Below are 27,769 nucleotides of genomic sequence, written 5' to 3' on the forward strand. Positions count from 1 at the left end.
TGGAAACGAGAGTTCAGCCTCTAGATATGCTGTTTCTGGCTTGCTTGTCCCGAGCTTACTAGCTGAACTGGAAATTGTTGACTGCACAGGTATGCAGGCAGATGAGAATCTCTAGTCTGGCAAAGGCACAATAGGTGTAAAGACCTGAAAACTGGAATCGGAAGCTGGACAGGAGTTCAAATTAGGCATGTGTTTTTAACAGCAAAGGCAGTTGGACATAGGGGCAGATCACAAAGGCATGGATTACTTGTTTTGTAGCTGACTTCTGAATCTGTGTTGGAGGTCTTTCCAGAAGGCATGCTTCAATTCCCCTACAGATTTCTGGGCTCTTCTACAGGAACTTCTGGGTGAATTTCTACAGCTTGTGTTGGAGTCAGCATAAATTATCCTTATGCCTGGTAGTTTCTTAAGATATGTAGATGTAACAGAGGAATCTGAATTACGGCTGTCGATGAATAACAATTTTGCTATGATTGTGGAAGATCTGTCAGTATTAGAGACAACCTGGAAACGAGAGAAATGTAGCAGCTCCTATGTTCCATTCTGTTTTACTTTTCTGTCCAAGCCTTGTAACCAGACATCCTTTGTTGTGACTTTTGCATGTTCCCAGAAATAGGAAGCCAAAACAGAGGTGGTTAAGTAGCTGAGATGTGAGGTTATCAAAGCATTGTTTTAGCTGTATGAATGGAAAAGCATATATTGACTTGTAGTTACAATGGACAAATAACTTAAGGACTTGGCAGCAGAATGTATTTAGAGGCAGAAGAGCCAGGAGGACTTACACTCACAATGACAGAGACTAGAAAAGAGCAACACATGCTGTCCTGTGTCACTTAGCCAGGCCTTTTCTTACTGTGGAACTTTCTGTGCATAAAGTATTTATTTTTTTACTGAAGTGAACCATATCACTGTCAGTTCCTGACTACTTGTGATTGGGTTATTTTGTGTCACAGGCTGCAGATGTCTGCCCTGATGCAAAGAGAACTTTGAGGCATTTGTTAACCTAATACCTAGAGCTGTGCAAAGATGGTATATCAATGCCAGGATCAGTTTATGCTGGGAACTAAAATTGCTTTTACCTGGCTTGAAGTTAACAAACTCTTAGTCTCAAGGTGTCTTATGTAGATATGCCTTAGTGATCCCTGTTCTGCTGATATTTTTGAGCCCTTTTCATAGCAGACCCAAACTGCTTTGATGTGGATCCACTGCCTCTCCATAAATACTCAAAAGCTCTTACTTTCAAAAGGAGTTTGTAATCAAGTTGTATGTATACGAGTGGCTCCCCTTCAATTCTAGCATTGTGCAAATCTCATAATCCCCTTCCTTGTGGTTCTGCAGAGTATGGTGCAGATGCACCTGGGTCTGGCAAGGACTTCATTGCCTGGAATCTATAGCTGCCGGTTGGACCCATATTGATTCCTTGCAGGACCAGTGTGGTATTTCTGCACTCCATTCCCCAGTGCATCATGTAACAAGTTTATTACGTGATTTTTCTGTTCTCCTGTGTATTCAAGCTCCCATTAGCCTGGACAATACAGAGTAATGTGTTTGTATGCGCAGTGTGTCTTAGGATATAAAAATTTAAACACTGTAGATATTATTCGTTTGCAGTTGGATACTGCCCTTGATACCATCTAGCAGTGCTGGTCCTCCTTAGGCCAGCAGGCTAAAGCAGTGGGCATGGCTTTGAAACTGTGTAATGAATCAGAAACATTTAATGCAATGGTAAGCAAGTATCATTGCTTGATTAAACTGCAGGTTTTCATGGTGAAAAGCCTCTTCAAGTTACAAGGTTCTGCAAAAGCTTTATGCAACTATAAAGTGTGTGTGTGTGTGTATCTCTTGTTACAAAGTTGAAGTATTTAGTTGCAAATTTTACTCATACTGAAATATGACATATATAGGATTTCACCTTGGAATAGAATTTAATGGCCAAGTTTAAATTCCAAAGATAGGTGCTTATTTTGGACATGGTGGTGGACACTTCATTATAATGGTGCTAAAGTAAATACTGCTAATTTAAGGTTCTGACTAAACTCTGGAAATGCTTTTAGAAGTTTAATGTAAAAGGTACGTTTTGTAAAATACGTATTACTTCCCTTTAAGCTTAGTTGTGTGAAATTCTTATTAAATTGTGTTTCCTGGAGAGGTATTAAATGGTAATTCTGGCCAGGCAAAACCGTGCTTAAGCAGTTCTGTTACAAAGGCAACATGGTTTAGGATGCAATGTGCACGAGGCCTGAAACTTTCTGCTAGCAGACTAGAGGCAATTAACTTAACAGCTGCATCTGCAAGACTGCAGTCTGGGCAGAACTGCTTTCTTTTGCCTTGTAGCACTACTCAAAACCTAAAGATGTGGTGATGCTAGTCAGGCGCTTAAAGACGGCGGGGGAAAAATATCCAACAGTATGGCAAACACAGGTAGTGCATTAATGAAGTGCACTAGAGCACAGTACACATCCTTGTATGTTAAGTTTGTGAAACCAGGAGGAATTTGCAAGAAGAAAAGATCCCGATTTTGAAGAAGCCAGCAATTTTGACTAGGAAGGATGATTTTTACAATACACTTGTGATTTATTCTTGATGCTTTCTAATTAGAAATGAAAAACTGTATGGAAGGGCAGGCTAAATATGTTAAAAGTTGTTGCTAGTGAAAGCTGTCTCTGAGAAGTGTTTTCATTTCTGAGGCCTTGCACATTATAGAAGGCATGGTACATATCTCAGGTCATGGGAAATCCAGCTGGATGAGAGACTAGAAAGAAACTTCCTATTAGCTGCCATGTGGAAAAAGCTGTTCTGAGGAAAAAGGAGCTTTTTAAGTGAATTGGGTGATACCATTGGAATTGGATATATTTAATCCAAATCCCTCCAGCCAACATTTCCACAGTTCTGAGGAAGTTACAAGCAAAGACTTCAAAGTGTGTTTGAAAGAAAGAAGGAGTGGAACTTCAAGTGGAGACGTGCATCATCACCTGCTCTGAACAACTCATAGATTTTGGTAATGTGTTCTAGAAGTGACAAAAAGATCTGTATTCAGCCAGCTGAACACAGTTTACCATTACTGAATTGAACTTCGAGCTTGGCCCTAAGATTCATTACTCCTTGTGAACCTTAAAATCTATATTTGGCTGCACAGGGGATTGCAGGTGCTTAGGTCTTGTGTGTTCATGCTATAACTTTGTAATAGCACAAAAAGAGGTTAAAGAATTTCTGTCCCTAAGTATTTCTGCAAGTAGAAAGAGTAGAAGAACTCACTGGTGTTCTGTTTTTGCTATAGTTGGGAAGTGAATGTAGCAATCCATCTGCGCTTGATAACAAGGCTCCTGAAGACAACTTCTCGTTGGAAACTTCTGTTACATTTCAATGGAGGAAAAAACCCTTAACTCACAGCTCAGAATTTTGGGACAGTTTGTCTTCCCTCCCACCCACCCCCTTTTTATTTTAAGTAGATAATGTATTTCAGAGAGAACTGTGGACTGTATTTACAAACCTAGGTTATTATTCTTGGTGGGGTTTCTTTTTGGGGACAGGAAATACTTAGCTGAATTGCTGGAGTCCTTGAATATCTGTACCTCCTTGAGCCTATAGATTAAAGATGCTCTGGATATTTCCAAGTGAAATGTTAGGCTCTCAGGAGTGTGGTTTCTCAGTGTCAGATCAGACAGAATTTGCCTATCTGGCTTGACAGAACATTAGTGGAAGAGGTACAGCGATAGGTTATGTTGTGGTGTAAATTAACTTAAATCTTTGTTTTTAATGAGCAGAAAACTTCAAAGTTATGAATTGATGTAAAGAGGAAGTATTGCAAAGTTCATCTTTTATCTTTGCATGCTACAAAGGTGTTGAAAGCAGAGGCAGCTTGACATCCCATTCGCGTTGGCTTTTGCTAGTAGGTAGGCTCTGAACTTCTCTTGGCATCTTCAGAATTCCCCCCTTGAGGTATTTTACTCATCAGTTTGTGTGCAAAATTGAATAGAATCGTTTAGGTTGGAAAAAACCTTTAAGACCATCAGGTCCAACCATTAGCCCAGCACTGCCAAGTCCACCACTAAGCTATGTCCCTAAGTGCCACATCTGCATGTTTTTTAAGTACCTCCAGGGTTGGGGACTCCACCCCTTCCCTGGGCAGCCTGTTCCAGGGCTTGACCACCCTTTTGATGAAGACATTTTTCCTAATATCCATTCTGAACCTCCCCTGGCACAACTTGAGGCCATTGCCTCTTGTTCTATTGCTTGTTATCTGGGAGAAGAGACTGACCCCACCTCACTACAACCTCTTTTCAGGCAGCTGTAGAGAGTGAGAAGGTCTCCCCTGAGCCTCCTTTTCTCCAGGCTAAACACCCCCAGTTCCCTCAGCCACTCCTCATAACACTTTTGCTCTAGGACCCTTCACCAGCTTCGTTGCCCTTCTTTGGACGTGCTCCAGCACCTCAGTGTCTTTCTTGTAGTGAGGTTGTGATTTACATTCTAAATTTCAGTACAACACATCAGCAATACTAAGTGGTCTGTGCCTTGTCTAGACATCTGACAAACTATTGCAGTCATTCAGGGGAAAAAAAAACCCCAGTTTTCGGTAATTCAGACCCTAGTTGCTGCTGCTGTAGCTGCTAGATGGAATTTGCTTTAGAGCTTGATTCTTACCAGTTAAACATTGCTTCGGCTTGGAACTTTATATGTGCACTGAGCTTCTGGATGAGGTCAAATGCAGGGCAGCCAGTCATTTTATGCTGTCTAGCTCTGTCAAATTGTCTTACATGAATGTAATACTGCCTTGGTTGCATAAGTTAGAAAGCTGAAAAGATATAAATGTCAAGATAGCCAAGTTCCCACGGAAGACTGGTTTAGAACTGGAGCTTATATTAAAGCTCATGTTACTTACTGGCCTAATTAAACTAGACAAGTCTTTATACCTGCCAAATATATAAATAAAATTTGTGACTGTATTGTGCTGACACAGCCTCTTGATAAAAGCAATATCTTGTCAGGTGTTTTACTTCGTAAGGGGGTTCATTTTGGTGGGAGATGATGCTTCCCTGGAGTGGCAAGCATTTTTATAGCAACAAATTATGGAGTCATGTGAAATTTGTTTTGCAGCCTGAAAGAATGATTTATTTACAGTACTATACAGTACAGAACTCACATCTCATCAATGCAAGCATCACCTCTTCTGCTTCTCAGTTGAATAAATCATGTTAGACGTAGCTGACATTTTGCATTGTTTTCCTAAGAAAGATGTTCTTGATTTGCACTGTTTGATAGACTCGTCTTAATGCACTTTCCTTTTTGGGATTATTCCCTCTAATCTTTTACTTACACTGATTTTTTATTGAAGTATTTAGAAGTAAACATACTTCTGAATGTACAATATGCTTGTAAATTTAATATTCACTTTTATATTTAGGAAGAGTCCCGGTCCCTCCAGTACATGAGCTGAAATCCAAGTGGGAAAACCTGCTGGGACCCGAATACGAAGTTATGGTATGTTATATTTCAATAAACATGTATGTTATTTCTTTAAATTACAGATCTGTGAGCTTAGCATTACAGGCTGTTTATAGAACAGTTTAGTGTTTGGAACAGATCAGTAATATCAAGTTTTGTTTCCTGTAACATCAAGGCTGAAATGTAAGACTGTTACAATGAGGAGTTGTTGGTTTGTTTTAATTGTTTGTATAGATACTATTGTTACACAGATACTAGACAGGAACAGTGATTTAAGAAAATCAACTGTCCTTTTAAATCTGCATCATAGCAGCCACTTAAAATATGTGGTGTTTTTATGATTTCATTTATGATCTGTTTGTTTTATTGTGCACTGGGAAAAAAAGGCTCAGGATAGAGCTCCTGTGTTTCATGAAGAATTTTACAATTTTATTAGGAGAATGAAAGAATGATTTTCGAACATGCTAAGAAAATAGGAAGTAGTTCACAGTAGTCTAACTTTGTGGTGCCAGTGTCTATTAGATATTTCTTCACTTCATATTAAATAATTGCCAAGCAAAAGATTGTTTTGATGAATTGTCATAAGGAGTTGACTGAAATTGTAATTCACTACTGCTTTTCAGTGCTGTTAGCCATTGAGTACAGATAAAAAAGACTCCAGCCAGTGTTCTTTCCGAAGACTTAAAAAATTCTCACCACCACCAAGAAAATGCCCTGTTTTTCTTTGCAATGCTTGTCCAGTTGATTTAGAGACACTTACTTTTACCACTTGGAGTAGCCATCGTTCCAGTCACTTGCTGGAAGATTTAATGTAGCTTTAAGAATTGCCTTGAGAAACTTGCTTCTCTTCTTTCCATTAGCACTCCTTTAAGATCTGAAGTTCGTGTAAGATTATGTACATGATGCAATAAATCTGTTTGGCTGCCCACTTCAGTTGCTTGGTATTCCCATCCTTACATTTCAAGAGTCTAATATTACTTCCCTTAGCACTATCACACTTCTCACAGAGGAGGAAAACCCTCTTAGTTCGTGAAACTGTCCATTTCCAGTTCTTCTTTAGCTGCTGCCAGTAAAATGTCAGGAGTGAAATTGTTAACAAATGGTTCTTTTAAATAATAGAGGAAACTGTTGTGGCATCCCATTGTAAAAGTAATTTTTCAGTTCTTCCAGTTCTTGTCGCCTGTACCTATCTCTAGTCTTGCTTGGCTGCATTCAATAACAGCGTTTAGTTCAATTTCAGCCTGATAGTGCAGTCCCAGTTTGATGCTAACCTCACTCCCACACTCAGCTCCCAGAAAATCACCCTGCAAAGGTGCCTACAAGTTTGAGTATTCTCTCAGAAGTATTTCTCTTCAGTGGAAATAGCTGTTTGAAGAGAGGGTTTGGTGTCACTCATGGCTTCTGTGTTGCTGATCCTTTGTGCTACCAATGGAAGGAGCTGAGATCCTGCTGAAACAGAAAGAGACTCTGGAATTCGGTGCAGGGATGTATGACTCTGTGGTGTTTGTTGCCAGGTACCTAGGTGTGAGCAGTCAAGCTGAGGAGTTAGTTATCAGTCATAGATTCATTTAGTTACAACTGAATGAACGTGAAATGGATTCTGTCTGTCAAGAAAAATACCCTTGGTACTGGAAAACAAGATGCTGAACGCCCTGTTTAAAATTAATCCAAAAGAAAAAGCTGAGGCTTAGAACTGTTTCATGGATACTTTGTTAAACTAGAATTTTCCAGAGGTGCCTGAAGTTTCCTGATTTTTTGCAAGGCTGTATATTTTCCAAATCTACCAAGTGCAGGAATCTTCCCAAACATACTAAACTTCAGTGCCCTAAACTCCAACCCTGGGCCATAGTACACCACGGATGTCATCTTACTACATTTAAAATTGGAGTAAATAACCTTCTAAGGTTAAAGATAAATATATTATGTTAAGGAAGAACAGTACAAGAAAACTGGTGGTGAACATAGTTATTTTATTAATATATATATATATAAAAAAAGATATACTGAAGGGATTTCTTGTCACTGCTTTATATGATCCACTTTGCAATCAGATTTGGTAATTAAACTCATGTATTTCAAGCAATGTTAGAAACATGCTGCAGAAGACGGTGGTTTAGTCTAGATGTTAGATGGATGTACTATAGCCTGAAGTAATAACTTAAGCTATCGTACTTTTCAGATTCTGATTGGCAAGTCAGTTTGGATATTTGTGTCAAACATAATGGCATTTTGTGCTTATACAGGATTACTGAACTCGACTAAAATTGGCACTCGGGCTTCAGGAACAGGATAATATTGGAGCCTGCTAATAGTGCATAATCACCATACTCCTAGCTGTAAATGTTCTGTGTCTGAAAGACTTTTCTAAGATTTGTTTTAAACACTGTGACTTTGTTTAAGTACAGTTTATTTTGCTCATCAGTTTTTTGTCAGAATTCATCATTCTAGTAAAGTCTTTATTGTCATGCTATTGAAAAATATTATCATGTACAATTTTTAGGTTGTGAATGTGGATATGCCCATTACAGATGATTCAGAGCTCCAGAAGTACTCAAAGGTATGACTTACATGATGATTTCCTTCAGGGTATATTATTGGCAGAGTAATCCTAGGAAGGCATGATACAATTCCAGATTGATGTGTTACAGAAGTTTTGTGTCTTTGTGACTCTATTTCACTTTTCAAAGAAAAGGCTGCCAATATTCTACTTATCTTCTGGTAGCATGGGCAAATTAATGTTTTAAAACACACATCCATGTTGTTGAAAGCCACTATAGAATGGGGCAGAGGTTGAAAGTACTCAACAATGTCATCATCCTGCAGAGGAGTTTGCCACAGTGATCGTGGCTCAGGGACAAGGAGATCCATTTGGGCAGGACAGACTTTACATGGCACTTTTCTCTGCATTTTTTTCCAATATGGTAATCTTATTTAAGAATACAGTTCAAATTGCTTTTTCCCCCAAGGGGCAGATTGGTTGTTTGTGCCAACTGTTTGTATAGAGAAGTTATGGACCCTTGTGCTGTAATGCAGATGATGTCAGTATGAAGACTTTATCAACATACGGTGTGTTTAGTTTAATTCAGTGAGCTACTGAATCCTAAATGTGTTTATATTGTGGGAGATTAAGATACATACATTCTCAGCCATACTTGTCTTTTGGCAGCTATTACCCATCCACACTTTGAGACTAGGAGTTGAGCTTGACACATTTGATGGACATCATTATATATCATCAGTTGCTTCAGATGGTCCGGCTGCAACACTTGGTATTCTGCAACTGGAGGATGAACTTCTGGAGGTAAAAGCCAAAACAACCTCCCCCCAAAATAGACGTGATATTATTTCCTGTTTGCTTAGCCTTCTTAAAAATGCTTGTATTAAATTCTAGTTTGGCTGCTGTGTCTGCAATAGTAGTATTCAAGAGCTGGTTGTGGAAGCAGTTTGCGTAGTGCTTTGGAAGTCACATTCATTTTCTTCACAGTTTCATTCCTCCTGTGTGAAGAAAATGTCAAATGCTTGTGACCTCATAGTGACATCATGGTATTTTTTTTCTGAAATATTTTAACATGAGTATCAAGAGTTCTAAGGGCAGCGATAATATTTGTGTTGAATGCATTTGTAGCTGTAGTCCTTTGGCTCAGTCTTTTGAGCAATTTGGCATTGGCTTTTGTGGTGGATAATCTTTCTTAATATTTGTCACTCCTAAAAAATTTACAACAGTCTCAGGAATAGTGGTTCCTGTTACGCATTATAACTGGGTTGTTAAGTGTTGAAAGACATTTGTGTGTATGAGCTAGTACATCAGTTTGTTTAAATATGTATAAAGATATTTTTTTTATTTTTTATGTGTATTGTATGTATATCTACCAGTATCTCAGCCTGCAAGTGAAAAGACATTAATTTCCTATTGAATACTAGCTTTGTGGAATATTTTGAATTTGAACCTTAGTTTTAGTGGGTGCAAAGAACAATTAGATTACATCAATGGGAACAGAATTAGGCCTTCTGAAAGATTAATTTGTTAGGTGTACAGCTCTCTTGCTTTTTACTTGTTGTTCACCCTTTAACATCAAAAATTCACACTGATACCACTAAGACCTAAAACATTTTCTTCAGTTACTACTTAATGGAGGAAATTTTGATTCCTAAAGGAAAGGATTAATGGAATGTTGAAAGTGTTGTTTAAATTCCTTGGCCACTAGACAAAAAATAGTATGCAAAAAACAATAATACAGTACTGTAGAGTAACTTAGGAAACTTTAATTGTATATATTTAACAGTCTTACTTATTACTGTGTACTTACAATTAAGTTCACAGATATGTCCAGACCTGGTGAGCATAAATTTTTTTCTACTCTGTAGCTGGAAAAAAAACCCAACAAAAAAAATGTGCTCCAGGGCTAAAGCTATATATGCCAGGTTTAGCCCAGAGTATGTTTTTGCAGCCAAGTTATAAATCCGCTTAAGTAGGGGCTTGCAATGGAAAAAGTGACAGCCCCATTCCCCAAACAAGCAGCTCTACCTGGGCCTGATACAGTTGGGATTAAAATGTGATCAGCAAGGAATTCACTTTAATATATAGTGAGGTTGAATGCTGATTATTTTTAATGACGTGTTGGAATTATGATAGAAAGTATGGTATTTTTTACACACACACACCCCCACCCACCCGCTGTTTTAGCTAATTTCATTGTGTTCTTTTTTAGGAGAAAATTGCTTCCTTCTGTCCTTCTAGTTTTGTTATAAGATTTCACTCGCTCCTATGATGGCACAACTAGAGTGGTGTGGTGAATGAATGGGGTGTAGGGCACCTTGCATGTTTAGTGGCTGATTCCTGGCAACTGCAAAGGAAGAAATGGGAGTCCCCAAGTCTGCTTGGGAGTGCATGGTAACTCTTCTCCATCAATCACAGTATGCTGAGAAGTGCTGATAACTTTCCACCACACTGCCACTCTCAATGCATTAAAAAATCCTTACGCATAGATACATCTGCTTAAATAATTAACTAATGGATTAGCCTGATAGCTCAGCAGTTGCTGTAATTCTTACAGAAAAAAACCCATAGCAGTTCATCTTACCATGTTGGAGGCCAGTTACACCACTCTAAATTTTCCTCCTTGGCTGGGTTATAGTGTGAGAGGAACTCTGTGTTTCCCAGCAATATAAGCTATATTTACACTGTAAAAAGCACAAAGGAAGAAGTGGAAAAAAATAGACATGGTCAGGAAAAAAATCATGGCTAAAGTGAGACTGCTGCGTAGTCTTGCACGAGATTGTATCCCTCTAAAGAACAAGGAAATCTGGGAAGTATATGGTTAGGCTCTGCCTCAAGTATGCATGTACAGAGGTGTTTACATGTATGTTCTGTATTTACATGCTATATTTTCTAGGATCAAATGTCAGTTCATCTACGTTAGCATTGCAGTTTGGGTATGGAGTGAGGTACTGAAGAGAATCTTCAACTGTCCCCATTTTCTGTGCTTTGGTTCATGTTGTGGAGTGGACTTGGATGTTGTGTACTGGATTCCTAAAACATGACATTTGGTCTTGAGTGCAAACTTGAGGTAGCCTGAAAGAAATCCTTGAAACACAGGTGTTGGGATTGAGTCCATAGCACCAGCTGGATTGAAACTCTGCTCTTCTGGGGCTGCACTGCTCATCAACATAGATGATGTTCACATCTATGACACCTACTGACGTTCTGCTTTCCTCATATTTAAGGATAACCCTATGGTGCAAATAGATATACCCTCATGATATTACAGGTTATGAAATATGTAAAAGAGGAAGAATCCCTGTAGTTTTATTTTCCTGATGAAAAGCAAATACAGTATCCCATTTTTAAAGCAGCATTATTATCTGTCTATCTATCTGTCTTCTCTTTTTTTCTTAAGTCTGTGATTTAAAACATCCATTAACAGTGGCCTTATGGTATTCTGTTGTCACTCAGGATCTAAAGCTTGTGGGATGGTAAGCTTTGATCCTTGACAGGTTTTTCTGATTAATTGCTTACTGTAATTGGTTAGGTTTTTACTATGTAAACATTCTTACATTTTTTCTGTAGGTTCTGTTTTAGTTTCAACTATTTTAGTATATTTTAAACAACTGACAAAGTTGTGCTAGTTCTGACTTCAAGTTTTGGATTAGAGATTTTCTTAAAATGTTTTGGAAAATTAATTTTTTTATAGATTCAAACACATAAGCCTAATGCTAAAAAAGAATCCCCAACAAAGAAACAGATGAGAATGAAATAATGCTAGGAAAGATTTAGGGCTAGGAAAAGTAGTGAGCTGAAACAAGTTAGAGGAAGCTGAAGAGAGCAGAGGCATGGTGTATCAGTCAGTAGTCACAAGATCTTGTTGATGAAGTATAAGTCTTATAGTAATGCATGTATACTTCAGAAGCATATGTTAATGAAACTATGCAAGCTTTATCAGAATCCCTAGGTAAAATTAGAATTTCACATTCAGCTGAGGAAAGACAGGTACATAAAAAAATTAATAGAATTATCTGGTTAGTATCTTTTTAATTATCTTAGTGTGGATGTGTGTTTCCCCTTCTGTGTAGGTAAATGGAGTTCAGCTATATGGAAAATCACGCCGTGAGGCAATCACTTTTCTAAAAGAAGTGCCACCCCCATTTACACTGGTTTGCTGTCGGCGACTTTTTGATGATGGCAGTGAGTCTCTTGTGGATGAACCCACGGTGGGAGTTTCCCTTCCAGGACAAAAGGTAGACTTCTCATGTCATTGAGTTGCATAAAAGGACAATAAGTTTTTGCAAAAGTGCATTTATTTCTGAGAAAGTGATTTGGCTTTCTAAAGACTGTTTCTGTTCTCGTTTTGCTGTTTGATCCAGACCACTTTTCAGTCTTAAATAACATTTCCTAAAATATGTAGTTATATGAGGCAGTTTTGTATTAAATCGTCATATAAAGCTGCCTTTGCCATTCACTTTGGGCTCATAAGGGACAGCTGGTGTCTCACTAAAAGATAGTTCGTGTTTGCAACACTGGTACTTTTACTACAGTTTATACAGGTTGGTCAAGAGAAACTTCATTGTATTATAAATACAAGGTAGGTAAATCACTGAGCTAGCATGCTGACTATGTACATCCCATTCATCATTCTTACACTTAATAGGTGAGTGAGAGTTCTGAGTTATACTAAATCACATCCTTGCCACCATTAGCTGATTACTTCCATGTTCTGGGTAGGATTTTATAGAACTGGGGGTAAAAAAGAAACTTAATGTTTCTTTCCATTGCAGAAGCTTTAAAGTCTCAAACTAAAGCTTGACACTTGTAATAGTTGTTCCTATTTGTAAAAAGACTTCTCAACTCTTCTGGTATTTTCTGATATACTTTCCTCTAAGGTGGTGAGTTAAACAAGCAATATGGATGTTTCATGGAAGAATAAGGTGTATAGCATTGCACCTTTTTTGTGAAAGGACCTTTCTGTTGCAATAGAAATTGTCCCACTGTGGTTTTGATACTGCATTTTACTGAACATTTGCCAAGTGCATCCTGTCAGTTGCACATTTTTGTCATAAGGTGATATTGAGTGAACAGAAGTTGTCATCATCTTAGAACGATCTCACAATATTTTTGCTTTCTTTTGTTGAAAGTATGAAGAAAGCATGTGTGAAAGAAAAATTTGCCTCGTGGCAGTGCTCTGTGTAATAGGCATATTCATCCAAAGGAATAAAGCTAAATCAGTATGAAGTTAAAGGTACAAGATTGTAATGTTTTTCTTGGGACATCATACATTGTTTTTTTTTAAAGATTCTATTAATAAAATAGCAGTAATGTTAAAACACACATTTCAAGTTAGACAACAAAAGGTGCCTTTTTGGAAGATGTATCTATGAAGCTGTCGCTACCAAACAACATTGGGTAACTATACCTCTTTCTTCTATACCTTAGCACAAAAATTGTGAATTTCAAATTGCTTTTTCAAACTAGATACTATTTGTATAGTTACAATGTAAGAATTTTTTGTCTGTGTATTTAATGCCACAAGTATCTTATGTGCCTGATCGTCTGGTCTTTCTATTAGCTGTCTGTGGTTAAATCTTTTATGCTAAGATATTTATTTTTCCTTTGTGCGTCTAATGGGACAGCAGAAGTTCATCAACCTGTAACAGGTTAGTAATATTATAACAACTAATTTGACATGTATTCATGGGTATTTGTATGCCAGGTTGAGTGCTGATGCTCAGAACATGTAGGCATAGTCCCAGGGGAGTATCTAAGGCAGCAAGCTGGAGAAAGCTGGATGCATAATGTTCAATGAAGTTGTAATTCCATAAAAGGTCATATTTTAGGGCATGTATGAGTTATTAATTATCAAAGTACTGAATGAATAGTGTTCATAAAGAACTGAAAGAATAGTATTTGAACTAAAGCTTTTATTTTTCAGGTGAAACCTGAGGAAGACGTTAATCCTGATGAGGAAGAAGGGGAATTAGCATTGTGGTCTCCTGATGTGAAGATTATTGAACTGGAGAAAGACAAATGTGGTTTAGGATTCAGCATTTTAGACTATCAGGTATATTTTTCTGTATACCCAAATACAAAAAATCCCTTTGATCCTTTGTCTTGTATGGTGCCTTAAAATGTTTTGTGATGTTGGTTACTGGATAATGGACTTGGCACTTGGGCCTAGAAACTGTGAAGGAAAAAGTAATTTATTTTGAGGCCAACTCTATAAAGTATATTGTAGAGCTTGTTCTAAACCAGTCTGATTATCGGACGTGATAAAGTGCAAAATCTTTCATCAAAATCCACTTCATAACTCTGAGTTTAATGGCTAAATGTTGGGGAAAGTTTGGTTTTTGTTTTGTTTTAACTTGGAATGACTTTTCAACTATAAGAGTGGCAAGCAAACTTCCTTAGGTATTGCAACATCATTTCCTATGTACCAAATTTAATGAGTCTTTTGCTTTTTCTCTCCTCGCTGTGCCAAATCACCTTCCATTTCTAAATGGGTATAGACCTGTGCTAGTCTGTGATCTGTAGTCCCACTCAGGTCATAGAAACATTCACCCAGGCTTTGAATCAAGCCATGAAAAGTGGTTTTCAGAAGTAGCTTTATTAGGACTGTCCTTCACAGTCAAAAGGAAACATCAGGGCTGACAGGTGAATCGATGTTGCAAATTCAAGTTTCTGTAAACACAAATTTGCTTTAATACATGTATTTAATTTATTAGTAAAAGAATAGAGATTGGAGAACCTAATTAGTAATTTTTCAGTTATGCTTCTCTGCTTAAACTATTAAACCAGTATGCCAGAGATACAGGTAGAGTTTTCAGGGTGAGGGGCAGGGGGCATGTTGACTTTCAGAAATCATTCATAGCTTAAAAACTTGGATTTCTCCAAGAATGACCATTTTAGGGTAGACTATATACTTAATTTTTAAGCTCCTTAGAAATATACAGAGAAATCTTTAATATGGGGGAAAATCAATGAATCCTTCTTTCAAAAATACTGTGTTCAATTAAATATATAGAAACTCTCAAAAACTGTAGTCAGAATGAAATGTTCTTCATTCTAGTCAACATGATATACTTATAAATCTCTAGCCGTCATATTTATAAGGAAATAAAATTGCTGGATCACTCTTCATAATAATATACACATCACATATGAATACTGCCTAAACATTGTAGTTTAATAAAATGTGTTTAACTGTTGTGCATAAATGTCAAGTGATATAAAATTCACTTTTTGATACAGTAAGGCATGAATAGAGAATGAATTAAAATAAAAAATATTTGAAGTGTTATGCAAAACCATTAATTCTATATTTTACCAGTGTGATTTAAGATTACTGAAAATAGATCCTGTTAGTCATTTTCGCTGACACATGTTGTGTTGCAGTGCCAGCTTTACTGTAGAGTTGCTAGGAGTCTTTACAGAGCAGTAATACACAGATTTGCTTTTAAGTTCTCATATAATCAGAATTAATGAAGGCTTTAATAACAGGCTTTTTATTTACTTATTCGCAGATGCAAATACATGAGCAATGTTGTGGTACTTTCAGCTAAATTTAAATACATTCTAATCAATTCTAAATGAGTGGTAAACCACTTAATCTCAGATCTTTATAATTTCAAGATATTTATGTATAAAGTATGCTCTTTTGTTTGGGATTTGCCTCTTAGATCTTTTACACTTTTCATCATCTGCAGATTAATTTTTATAGAGAGATATCTGTGACTGTGTGTGTGTTTATGTAAATACATCCATCACATTCTTGAGTGCAGGGCAAAGAAAATAAATAATTGTCCATGCTAGATTGGAGGCGGGGGAAAAGAAGGATGTGGTTCCTGGGAGACTGTTTGGAATTCTTAAAGCAGATTTGCTGAGAAGCACAAAATTACAGTGAAGTGCTTAATTGTGGCTTAAAGGACCTGGAGACCTAACTCTGTTTTCCAAATTTATTTTTGCAATTTTAACCTCCTATAGGAAGTGAAAGTTGGTTGGTTTTTTCAGGCATATACTTTTTGTTTTGCAAGAGAAGATTCAAGCTTTATAATGGCAAATGACACTACTTGCACTATGTATCCACTGGTGATTTTGCTCTTTTTGAGTAATTATATGATTTTAATTTTTTGTAGATTTTTTTTTAAATGAAGATGGATATTCACATGGTCTAGCTTCATGGATTAGTTGTGTCGGTGAGAGACCAACCTTTCTAGGCTCCCATTAGTGTTGATGGAGGTAGGGTGGGGAGGAAAATACTTTTTAAGAGGTGATTCTGAGCAGAATGCCTATTCATGGTGCTTGTAATTGCGCACAGAAAGACTGTCTCTATCAGTTACAGAAGTTTAAGGAAGGTTTGGTTTTAAGGAAACTGGGGTTTTAAGATCACATTGCTTTTATAAGTTTTGCTTGAAATGAGACTTGAGAAATATTGATAGGACTTTGGAAAGATCAGTAGGAATAGTGAAGCAACATTACAGGAAAAAAAAAAGTGATGCATTGTTATTCCATGTTACTTTCCCCCACGTCAGGGGGGTATAACATCTTTGAAATGCTACTGCAGTACCAGTGTACACCAGTCCATTCCAGTTGCTTCTTGTGAGAGACTGGTGACTGTTATCTGCAGTATTCAAGAACCCCTGAAATCCTGCTCATACAGATGTGTTCATTTATGACAGTGAGCAATGCCAGATGTGCTGCAGAAGTGGAAGAATGCTAAGCAATTAGAGACCAGGCTGCTTATGGTGCTGTGGAAGTTTCTTCCTACTGCTTTCCATTCATGTTTGTTATTTGTTTTGAAGCGTGGGGCTTTTTACCTTTCCATCTTAATTTTGATTATAGAATTAGATGTGGTGCTGAATACTCTCATGGTGTATAACATAGTATTTGTCATTTTGTTTTCTCAAAACTGACTACGTATTTGACATAAAAGGTATTGTGCCTCAGTTATCTAAAATGCTGTGCTTCCCAAGTCACGCTCTAAAAAACCAGTATTAATAAAAATCCTTTATGAGGTAGAACAGGAATCTAAGTACATAGAAAACTTGAGTGCTGAGATCAAGAAATTATTACTCGGGTATATTAATTTTTAATGGGCTGTCTTTCTAATAATGTTTCATCTATCAAATAAATGATAAGCATATCCCAGGTGACTTGCAGGATATTCCCAGAAATGTACAAGCATAATTCCAATGCCTATATATTTTAATGAACTAATTACAAATTAATTATACCAATTATGCATAATCAATAGTATTTATACTTTGTCCTGTGTTTTCTTTTGTCTGTCTTTAGGGATTTAAATGTTTAAAACAGAGCCGCCTTCTTTTTTTAATAAGGTGCTCTTGAAAGGCCTGTACGCATGTTATTAAAACTGTGGGATACCATTAGAGAAATAGAGTAGACTTACCCTCTTTGCTATAACAGGACTGTATTTATATAGGATACTGTTGAGCTTCCCGTGATCACTATGTATAAAAAAAAATCTTTTCCCCCCTTTGCTAAATGTCCTAATTTGTAATTATGTGGTAGAGAATCTAGAATCTTTGAGAGTGCTTCTCTGCTAGCAAGGTCAATACTTGGCGAGAGGGGAGGTGGATGGAGAGGCTGATCTTGTGTTTTCTTGAAATGATCAGTTCACTGATTTTTTTTTCTCCCGCTGTGATGGCTTATTTAAATAAGAAATATTGAAGAGCTTTTAAAATTAAATCTGTGTATTTTTCTATTGTCACTAATACGTTGGGATCTTGTCAAAGCTCCTAGGCTAGGCATTGCTTTTTCTTGGTAATGCTTGAATGAAAAGCCTGCAGGAGAGGCAGTAACAGCCATGCCAGTAGGCTCTGCATGCCGTGTGCTTTCTTCAGCTGATAACACATTGTGCTCAGCAGAGACCTGAGGAGCAGCATTGCATTGCTGGTGATTCGATCTTGAACAGGGACCCTGCCCCCCTTTTGGCCATTAAATAGGTGTGCTGTTCAGTCCTCTGGCCAACTTCTCCACAAAGTAATATACTCTGCCTCCCTTAATTTCCTTGTAATTTCACTTGGAGAAGTTGCGCTCTTTTTCACCTCCTGACTAACTTTTATGTAGTGTTGCTGGCACAGTTAGCGGCAAGTATGTTTTGATGGTGAATGAGGGACCCAGTACACTGTTTGTAGAGTGCTTTGGGATCATCTGTGATGCAAGGGACTACAGTAAATGCATATATTGTTCTTTGTCAATAGATGTGAAAGCGTCCAGCTTTAACAGTAAGTTTGCCTAGCCTGAAGCTAAACCTCCTAGCCAGCAAGTCAAGAGCTGAACCATTGTTATTGAGACCAATCCTTTTTCTCAGAAAGAAGTTAAAAGGAAAGAGGGCATGGTATGTCATCAGGTTAAAATAGAGGAGAAATGCTGTATAAAAATGATGGTGATCCCAGGGTGTTAGAGTAAGAGGAAAAGAAAAATCACACAAGGTGAGGACTTCTAGAGAAAAAGAAGAGATCACAGTAGTATAAAAGGTACTGAATGGCCCTGAAACAGTGTTTCCTGAAGACCTGATACACTCAAGCCAACAGATTCTGTCAGTAATGTTTTACAGAAATATTGGAAGAACCGCAGGTATCTGAATTGCAGATTTCTTGAGGCAGTATTGACCAGAAGGTAACTTGAATGGTCTGATGAGCTTTTATCAAATTAAACAAAAAGCTGAATGGACTTTATGTGGAGCTTAATTTACTGTGCTTTGAAGTCACAGTATTTTAAAGCAGCTGTTTTAAGGTGCGTGAAACTGGAGAGGGCAAGGGTTGGAATAGAAGCTTGACATTTTACATAGCTCTTGGGAATGCCTGTGAGATGCTGTTTCTCTCTTTCTCTCTCGTGCTTGAAAGGTAAGTCCCCAGTGCCTGGCTGCTTTTGCACAGTACCGAGCTGCCCTATAGACCTGTCAGCCAGTAGGAGCTCATGGGCTCACTTGCTCCAAGTGGTCCTTGCCAACATGGGTGTAAATGTCTACCTATCCATCGAAGCAGTAACAGGCATTTCAGCACTGTATGATCTTCATGTTACCCAGACCAGAAACGGCATGAAATGTGCCTGCCTTCGTGAGCCTGGGTCAATCTTTAAGGGGTTCTTACTGTAGTCTAGCAATAGGGACTCCACAGCCGCCTTGTTGCTGGACTTATCTTTCTTATCATTAGCAATTTTTTATTGCAGTTGAACTGAAGTCTTTTTTTGCTGCGCGTTCAGCAGGTTATGTTTTGTCCTTCTCCCAGGGAACATGGGAAAGAATTGTTTTCTCTTATAACAATCACTGCATAGTCCTTCACGGCAGGAAGGGAAGCAATTTAGGTGTCTCCAAATATCTTTCCTCTTTTCTTTATGCCCCAAACAAACAGGCTCCAGATGTAGAGTTACAAAAAAGCAAACTGACTTCATATTTGTAGAAGGTGGTATTCAGCTGGATTATATTTTTTGTCTGTCTTGGTCAGTTCAACAGCAAGATGCAAGCTGGAATGCTTTGACATGTTGCTGGCTAAATGTTTGCCCTGTTGTGATAATTTGAGCTTTGTCTGTCTTGTGATAAGTTTGTTATGAACAAAGAAGCATATTCACATCCTTGTTAAGCACATTTTCACCTGATCATGTGATGGAAACCTGTGGCTTACTGGCAAAAGCTGCACAGCTGTATTAAAACCCAGTTTTACAATGGCTGTCAGCTTGGTACTGGGAAAAGTGATAAAGGCAGCTTTTCTCCCATCTCTACAACCCATCCACATTCATTAACATCAAAGTTCTGTAAGCCTCAGTACCAACTGTGTTGGTACTCATCTCACAGAGGATTTGCTTCTCTCCCCCTATGGGAAAGTTCTGTGTCCTTTAAATCATATTAAGCTGCTTCATGTGTAAAATAATTCTTAATAGTGTGTCATGAATTGAATTCAATGTAGCTTTTTGAAAAATTCTCTTGGAGTTCAGCTTAAATACTACTTTTCAGGACCAAAGGGCTGGTGAATGCAATTGAGCACATTCCTGGTAGTTTCTAGGGTGTTTGTGATTAGTGGTTTCCAAAACCTCAGTGCAGTAGTACTAAAAGCATTGGGAGACCAGAAACCACTTCAATAAGAAATCAAAGAGACTGTGTATCTCAGCATGAGTTACAGACAGGTACACAGGAATAGCTTGCTGAGGTAGAGAAGCTGGAGAACTTGGAGGCAGGAAGCCATGCCAAGGCTTGAGTATGCCCTGATGCTGGGCTTGAGCGGCGGGGGAGGTCATCAGTCTGACTTGAAGTGAGAAGTTAAGGAGGCATTTCATAGAATCAGGAAATCATTTAAGTTGGAAAAGACCCTTAAGATCTCTTGAGTCCAACTGTTAACCCAGCACTGCCAAGTCCACCACTAAACCATGTCCCTAAGTGCCACATCTGCATGTTTTTTAAGTACCTCCAGGGTTGGGGACTCCACCCCTTCCCTGGGCAGCCTGTTCCAGGGCTTGACCACCCTTTTGATGAAGACATTTTTCCTAATATCCATTCTGAACCTCCCCTGGCACAACTTGAGGCCATTGCCTCTTGTTCTATTGCTTGTTATCTGGGAGAAGAGACTGACCCCACCTCGCTACAGCCTCCTTTCAGGCAGCTGTAGAGAGTGAGAAGGTCTCCCCTGAGCCTCCTTTTCTCCAGGCTAAACACCCCCAGTTCCCTCAGCCGCTCCCCATAACATTTTTGCTCTAAACCCTTCTCCGGCTCCACTGCCTTTCTTTGGATACATTCAGCACCTCAGTATCTTCCTTGTATCATACCTTCCCAATATGAGGGGCCCAAAACTGAACGCAGTATTTGAGGCGCAGCCTCACCAGTGCTGAGTACAGGGGGGTGATCACTGCCCTGGTCCTGCTGGCCACACTGTTTCTGGTACAAGCCAGGATGCCGCTGGCCGCCTTGGCCACCTGGGCACACTGCCAGATGATGTTCAGCTGACTGTCGACCAGCACTCCCAGGTCCTTTCCTGCTGGGCAGCTTTCCAGCCACTCTTCCCCAAGCCTGTAGTGCTGTGTGGGGCTGTTGTGATCCAGGTGTGGGACCCAGCACTGAATCTTGTTGAACCTCATATGATTGGCCTTGACCCATTGATCCAGCCTGCTGAGATCCCTCTGCAGAGCCTGCCGACCCTCTGGCAGATGAACACTCCGCCCCGACTTCGTGTCACTTGCAGACTTAGTGAGGGTGCACTTGATCCCCTCATCCAAATTGCCATTAAAGGTATTAAAGGGGACTGGCCCCAGCACTGAGCCCTGGGGAACACCACTTGTGACCAGCTGCCGGCAGGATGTAACTCCATTTACTACAGCGCTTTGGGCTTGGCCATCCAGCCAGTTTTTTTACCCTGTGAAGAGTACGCCTGTCCCAGCCATGAGCAGGCAGTTTCACAGGAGAATGCGGTGGGAAATGGTGCCAGGGGCTTTACTGAAGTGCAGGCAGACACCATCCACAGCCTCTCCTCATCCACTGAGCAGGTCACCTTGTCACAGAAGGAGATCAGGTTGGTCAGGCAGGACCTGCCTTCATAACCCCACGCTGGCTGGGCTGATCACCTGGTGGTTCCGTACGTGCCGTGGGGTGGCACTCGGGATGATCTGCTCCATAACCCTCCCGGCACCGAGGTCAGGCTGACAGGCCTGTAGCTCCCTGGATCCTCCTCCCAGACCTTTGTGTAGATGAGCATCATATTTGCTGTCCTCCAGTCAACTGGGACCTCCCCGGTTGGCCGGGGCTGCTGATAAATGATGGAAGCTGGGTCGGTGAGTGCTGCCGCCAGCTCCCTCAGCACCCTGGGGTGGATCCCGTCTGGCCCCAGAGACTGGTGTGTGTCTGTGTGGTGTGGCAGGTCACCGGCCATTTCCCCTTGGATTGTGGGGGCTTCATTCTGCTCCCTGTCCCTGTCTTCCAGCTCAGGGGGCTGGGCACCCGGAGAACAACTGGCCTTACAGATAAAGGCTGAGGCAAAGGCGATGTTAAGTACCTCAGCCTTTTCCTTGTCCATTGTTACTATGTTTCTCCCTGCATCCAATAAAGGATGGAGATTCTCCTTAGCCCTCCTTTTGTTGTCAGGTACAGAGTGGAGTGGCATATCCTAGGGGTGGCCCTCCTGTCTTTTGTGAGCTGTGACAGCCAGTGCTCTGGACAATACCTGAGTTTGCAGAGGAATTGGAGCATTACTGAGAACATCTGTTTTTCTTTGGTTTGTCGCATATCCTTGAAATAAATGCTAAGCAGTATTATTATTAACCTTTAGAAATGTTTTCCCTATTCCCCCAAATTCTACAATCTGGTTGTTCTTTTTCATTTCCTGCTAGGAAGAATAGCTTTTAATAAAAACAAAAAACCCCAAACCAAAGAAATTCATTATTATTCCACAGATGTCTTCTGCCTGCAAGAGAAGGCGAGAATTTAAAGGGACAAAACTGGAGCTAGATTTTCTGTTAAACTCTTGGCAAATCTCAGCAAGGGTAAGATAATGTAGATGAGACTAGAAGGAACTGTGCAACTGAGTGCTTTCTTTCAGTGAGCATGTGGAGACAGTGGAGCAATGGGCGTGTAAAAGCTCAACCCAGACAGCTCCAAATCTGCTGTTCTGAACCGATGAGATTTGAGGTACATGTTTGTGCTGATGGATAAGCATGAAGAATTCTGAAAACTCATGCAAGTTATGAGGTATTCTGTTTTCTTAATACCTCACCCTTCTGGAAGATGCTACTCCCTAAATCCAAATAGTGCTGTTGCACTTGGAGGTTTTTTTCTGTTCTCACTGCGATTCGCAGCAGCCTTAAAACTCTGCAACCTTTTTGCCTACCCTTCTCGTCTTTTTTGCCATCCATGCTGTTACAAGTTGTCTTTGGGCCAAGTCACTGTTTGCAGATCCTTGTTGCAAAACCAGAGCCTGCCCTGTCTCCCCACTTTTCTCCTGCAGCTTTTTCTGTAATGAATCTTCTGTAATTCATGTGTTTTCTGTTTAAGATGCAAGCTCTCCACGCAGAGGAGAGCTCTGGCTTGTGTGAAAACACACACTGCGCTTCCACAGACTGTTAACAGTGTTGAGGCCAGTGTAGTGAACTGGTGAAGTGCTTGCTGCATTGGTGGATTTTTAGTTCAGGGATTATTTGAATGTGAAAGCTGATCAAACCCAGAATGTGCATTAGGACTACTATGTGTAGGTTGTGTAGGTGATACCATTCATGCTTTTTTTTCCCTTGGCTCATTGGTATTTTTTATTTATTCCCACACATCTCTATCCCTTCTTTATCTCATCACACAGTGGCTTTCCTCCATTTCCTTATGAGTTCAGGGTTTTTTCTTATCTCTGCGGCTTTTCCCTGTAGTCAGCATTCAGTGTGTTTTTTCTGGAGCTGGGAAGTCTGAAAGTGTAAGATATTAAGAGAGTCTAATGAACGTAATCCTTGTGACTTTAGCTCTGTTGAGAGCAAATATGAAAGGCGTATGAAACCTTAGGTTGATTGAGAAGTTTGATAAATTAAAAGATAGTGGTGTGCACCTGAGTCCACTGCACAGCGACACTTTCAAAACTACTGTAGTCAGTGCCTATCTTTGATCTTTTTATTTGAGAATTGGAGTAGTGCGTAAGATCTTTTTCTTTTGATCATTCCCTGGAGGCACTTTTGTTGCAACTATCTGCTGCATATCCCTCTTCCGCAGCAGATGAACATTGACTGCGTAGCACTTGGCAGCTCTGCCAGACCTATGTGGGTTTGAGTAATTGCTGGCCACCATGTTCATTCTTGCTGTAGAAGACTGATATGATTTCAGATCGCAGATGATGAAAGCCTGGTTTGGGAAACCCATTGTGCCACCTACTCTTACTTTGCTGTTCTCTATACTCCTTTGGGTGTGGTTCTATATATTTTGTTTATGTTTTTTCTTTCCTTGTGAGTTCCTGTTTCTTTGCTGACATTTCCCACAACAGAAGTTTTGATTAATGCTGGCTGCACACTAGAGCTTCTGAAATTTATTGCTTTATTCCCTCACTACAGATCAATAAATACTTATGTTTTATTTCCAGTGCTTTGCCTTACATCACAGGAAAGTTCAGCGTTCCTCCTTGAATACGTTCTGTATTTAAGTTTGTATTACTTCAGCACATCAGCCTGTAGTTTATTTCTTTGGTACAGACAGAGGCTGTGCATTGTGTAGTCTTCCTAAGTAGTTCTGCTGACTGCAATCTAATACGAGTGGAAGAGGCAGAAACAAGTCTTAAACGGTTTGAATTTCAGTTTGATTGCCCATGCAGTGGACCTAACAAAAACTAGTTGAGCACTTTCTCAGGGATGTTTTTTCAGGCTTTAGAGTACCTTTGGCAGTTCCTACGGCCAACTCCTGTAAATACATTGGCGCGAATGAACAGAAGGTTTGGACCTTGAGTCTCAATCCTAAGTTGAGGCCGCCTTAAGGAGGGAACTTGGCCTCACTCACACCTGATTCTTCCTCTCTTCCATTTCTGTGGGGAAGTACTTAGTGCCTTTGAAAAGTCTGCAAGTTGTTTACTGTTCTTGACTCTTGCATCCTATCGGCATTGTTGGTGTGTATGTGGAGGGAATGAGTGGTACTTCACAAAATGAGAGCATGGATGAGTATTTTGAGTAATTTCACAACACTGAGCACACAGGTAAATTACTTCATGCACAGTTCTGCCTTTGTTCTACATAACAGTAAGATGAACCTAAAATGCATTTAGTCCTGTACGTTGTTGACAAGTGTATGTTCCTCATACAGTATGCTACAGTGTTGTGTTTTAAGAGTCTTTGAGTCTGGTATCTTATTCACTTGCAAACTGAAGAGTTTTAAATATGGATATGTATGTTAGACCTGGAAGTGGTCCCATGCAAAATGTAATGAAGCGGGATTGCTCTGACCTCTGAGCTCTAACATGTGTTTGTTTTGGCTCTCTCGCAAAAACCTGCAGTATACAAATTGGCACTTGTAAAATTGTTCAGATAAATCAAAATTGGTACAGGAAAAAAGTTTCAAAGTGTTTCTTTTGGGATCCTTTACCATGCTATTTTTGATGTGTGTTTTCAGAGGAGTGTTTTTGTGGCAGTGTGCAGTTTGTTGCTTGAAGAAAGCTAAAATATTCTAGGAAGTCAGGCTAGCTGAATTTAGATCTTAAGTGATGCCAAAACTAATATAGCCTGTAAGTAAGTGAGAGTGACTTTGCACAGTAAATGTCAGTCACCCGCAGCTTTGTCTTACATTTTCATATGAGCCTTTAAAAAAGGAAAACACAAACAAAACCCCAGAAAACGTGGTAGCTGCTTACATCCAATCGAATTATAGCTACAGTCTACTGCATAGGACAGGCTGCTCCTCATCCTCTGCGCATAGCGAGGGCTGTACAGATGGGGATGGACTTGTCAGAGCTTGAAACGCCTCCGGTAGTGCGGGAGCTGGGCTGGCCTGGAGTGCCCTCTCTTGGCTGCTGCGGAAACCTCACATTTTGGTAAGGACGGGGAAAGAATCAGTCGGTTGTTACCATTTTAACTTTCCAGTGTGATGGACAGAGGTAAGCTGTGTTGGTTGTATTTCGAGATTTGCTTTCTAAGGACCTCTGATAGCCAGCAGTGTGAATCTTGGGTGCCCATGGCAAGTTTGAATCCCTCACTTGAAGCCACAATAAAGTTACGCGCTCCAGCAGCATTGCACGTAGTACTCTGTTAACGTGGTGCTCCTGGGACTCTTAATATTTTAGCAGAGCTCAGGTTTTTAAGAGGCTTCATACTGCTCTGAATCCAGGGATCCCAGAGGCAGCAACTGCAGTGGCCCCTGCTTGACTTTGCACTGTTAAATGAATCCAGAACAAATGAGACTCTGAAAATAAGAAGAAAAATTTGACACCTGGACTCCAGGAAACATTTGTGGATTTAGATGAGGAGCAGTAGGGGGGAAGGGAAAGCCTATGGTTCAACATAGTTAAATATATGGTGTGCTAAGTATGAATAAATTGTGACTGTTTTAAACAAGTTCGTATACTCTATGGCTGGCTTGAGCACAAAGGAAAAGACAACAGCTACGACATACTAGTTCCTCAAAGGGTTACCTGGAGGCCAGCATCCTGGGCTGCTGCTGGTGCATGGCAGTGGTCAGTTTTCATCGCTTATACAAGCGGCAGAGTTTTTACATTCAGTTCTTTCTTAGCAAAAGAATTTGTGCCAGTGATTGTGAGTTAAAGGGTTTTGTCTCCTGATAGCCTTACTTCTCAGTCTGATTCCTTTCCTCATTGTTCATAAATTATTCATTTGTGTAAAGGAATCCTTCGGCAAACTGAGGTTAAAAGTTTGTCTTTAAATATACCGAGCCTAGTTCATACCCATTTTCAGGTGACCAAATTGCATGGCGCTGTCCTGTGCAGACTCCCTCTGCTGTAATGCAAAGTCATGTAATAATTTCTTGAACTAGTGAAGTTGAGTCACTTCTATATTCTAGTCAAGTACCATTACAACAATATCTTAGCTCTGGGTTTGGGGAGGGAGTTTCTTCCTAGCCTGTAAACTCCATCCACATAAATGAGTCTTTCACTTTAAAGGAAAAACTGAAATCTGGTCCTGACTGCTAGTGACTAAAAATCACTATTACCTGGCTTAATGTGAGCCAAGTAAAATGAATCAAGAGCCTTAGGGTGGGTGTGCAGTCACAGCTAGTGATGTTTAGTAACCTCGAATGGCTCTGGCTGGTCTGTTAACATGAAGGTGGCCCTGAAGTCCGTCAGGGCACTGTGGGAGTCAACTGGCCTTTTGCAGTTAGTGTAGAAGGTAAGAATCTGCTTTTCAGCCTGCTGCTAGCACTGCTTGCTTTCAAAAAAAAAGACAGCAACCCACATGGTCCAGTTGCACTCACAATTTACAAGATGTGAATGTGAATTCAGTGTTTGCTGGCCTGTTTTAGCAGGTGGTGTTCTTTGGGGTGCATTTCAGTTTGAGTGTAGATTGTAAGGCAAGATTTAAAAAAAAAAACATTGTTCCTTTTGTTTTGTTAAAGAAAGCACGCTGCAATCCACAGTTACAATCACTCTCATGTTAAATTATAGAGAGTACTTCTTGATGATTACACCTTGAAATTCAGTAGGTCTGTACCTTTGCATGCAGCTTTCGTTGCATTCCTTGTGGCAATCGCATTGTGATTTGCAGTCACTGATAACAAACACTCAGGGTTTTACAGCACTGCTCGAGTTACTGGCTTAGCCCTGTTACTGTGTAGTTTATATTGCTCTTCTCTTCCTGTGCAATAGCTCCCTCTGCTTGAAAACAGCAGTGTAATTATAACCCCTGCTTTGTGTTTGCCTGATCAACTTTTTTTAATATGGGCTCCTTTTTGTAAGATTTCTGCTGCAGCTCTTCGTGAAGCAATTCCAATACACGGCTAACACTTGTACATGTGGTGAAGCAGCGACGGTAACAGTGCTGTTCTCAATAGAAACTTTGTATGTTTGCAGGAACTCTAATCTACATTTCTAACATGAGGATTAAATTGTGTTGGAACACTTCTTCACCTAAATTATCTCTTTCCAAAACATAATGATTTATTGAAGCCAAAATGTTTTTGTATCAGTAAAAACTTAAGTTGAAACAGGACTGTTTCTCATCCGAAATGTGGTAGTTAAGCCACTGACCTTGAATATCTACATAGAAGAAGCTAATGTTGAGGTTTCCATGTCCTACCTAAGCGGTTCTGGTCTGGAATGAAAAAAATAATGACTTTGGATCAGACAGAGCAGGGATTTGAACTTGATTCTCCCATTTTCTCAGCCGGCACTTAACTACTGGGCTAATCATTCACTTGCAAATTTTTGACAG

The 27,769-nt window shown here is 39.6% G+C and overlaps 1 protein-coding gene across 4 annotated transcripts in view; it reads left to right on the top strand.

The window, feature by feature from the left end:
- PATJ (PATJ crumbs cell polarity complex component) overlaps positions 1-27,769 on the top strand; it is a 157,139-nt gene that overhangs the window by 24,915 nt on the left and 104,455 nt on the right. For all 4 annotated transcript variants that reach the window (XM_055815167.1, XM_055815169.1, XM_055815168.1 and 1 more), the window contains exons 13-17: positions 5,402-5,478; positions 7,943-7,999; positions 8,609-8,743; positions 12,013-12,177; positions 13,866-13,994. In XM_055815167.1, coding sequence (XP_055671142.1) covers positions 5,402-5,478; positions 7,943-7,999; positions 8,609-8,743; positions 12,013-12,177; positions 13,866-13,994 — 563 coding nt within the window. The remainder of the gene's footprint in view (positions 1-5,401; positions 5,479-7,942; positions 8,000-8,608; positions 8,744-12,012; positions 12,178-13,865; positions 13,995-27,769) is intronic.

This window comes from Falco peregrinus, chromosome 10, assembly GCF_023634155.1.
Source record: "Falco peregrinus isolate bFalPer1 chromosome 10, bFalPer1.pri, whole genome shotgun sequence".
In the NCBI taxonomy this organism is placed as follows: Eukaryota; Metazoa; Chordata; class Aves; order Falconiformes; family Falconidae; genus Falco; species Falco peregrinus.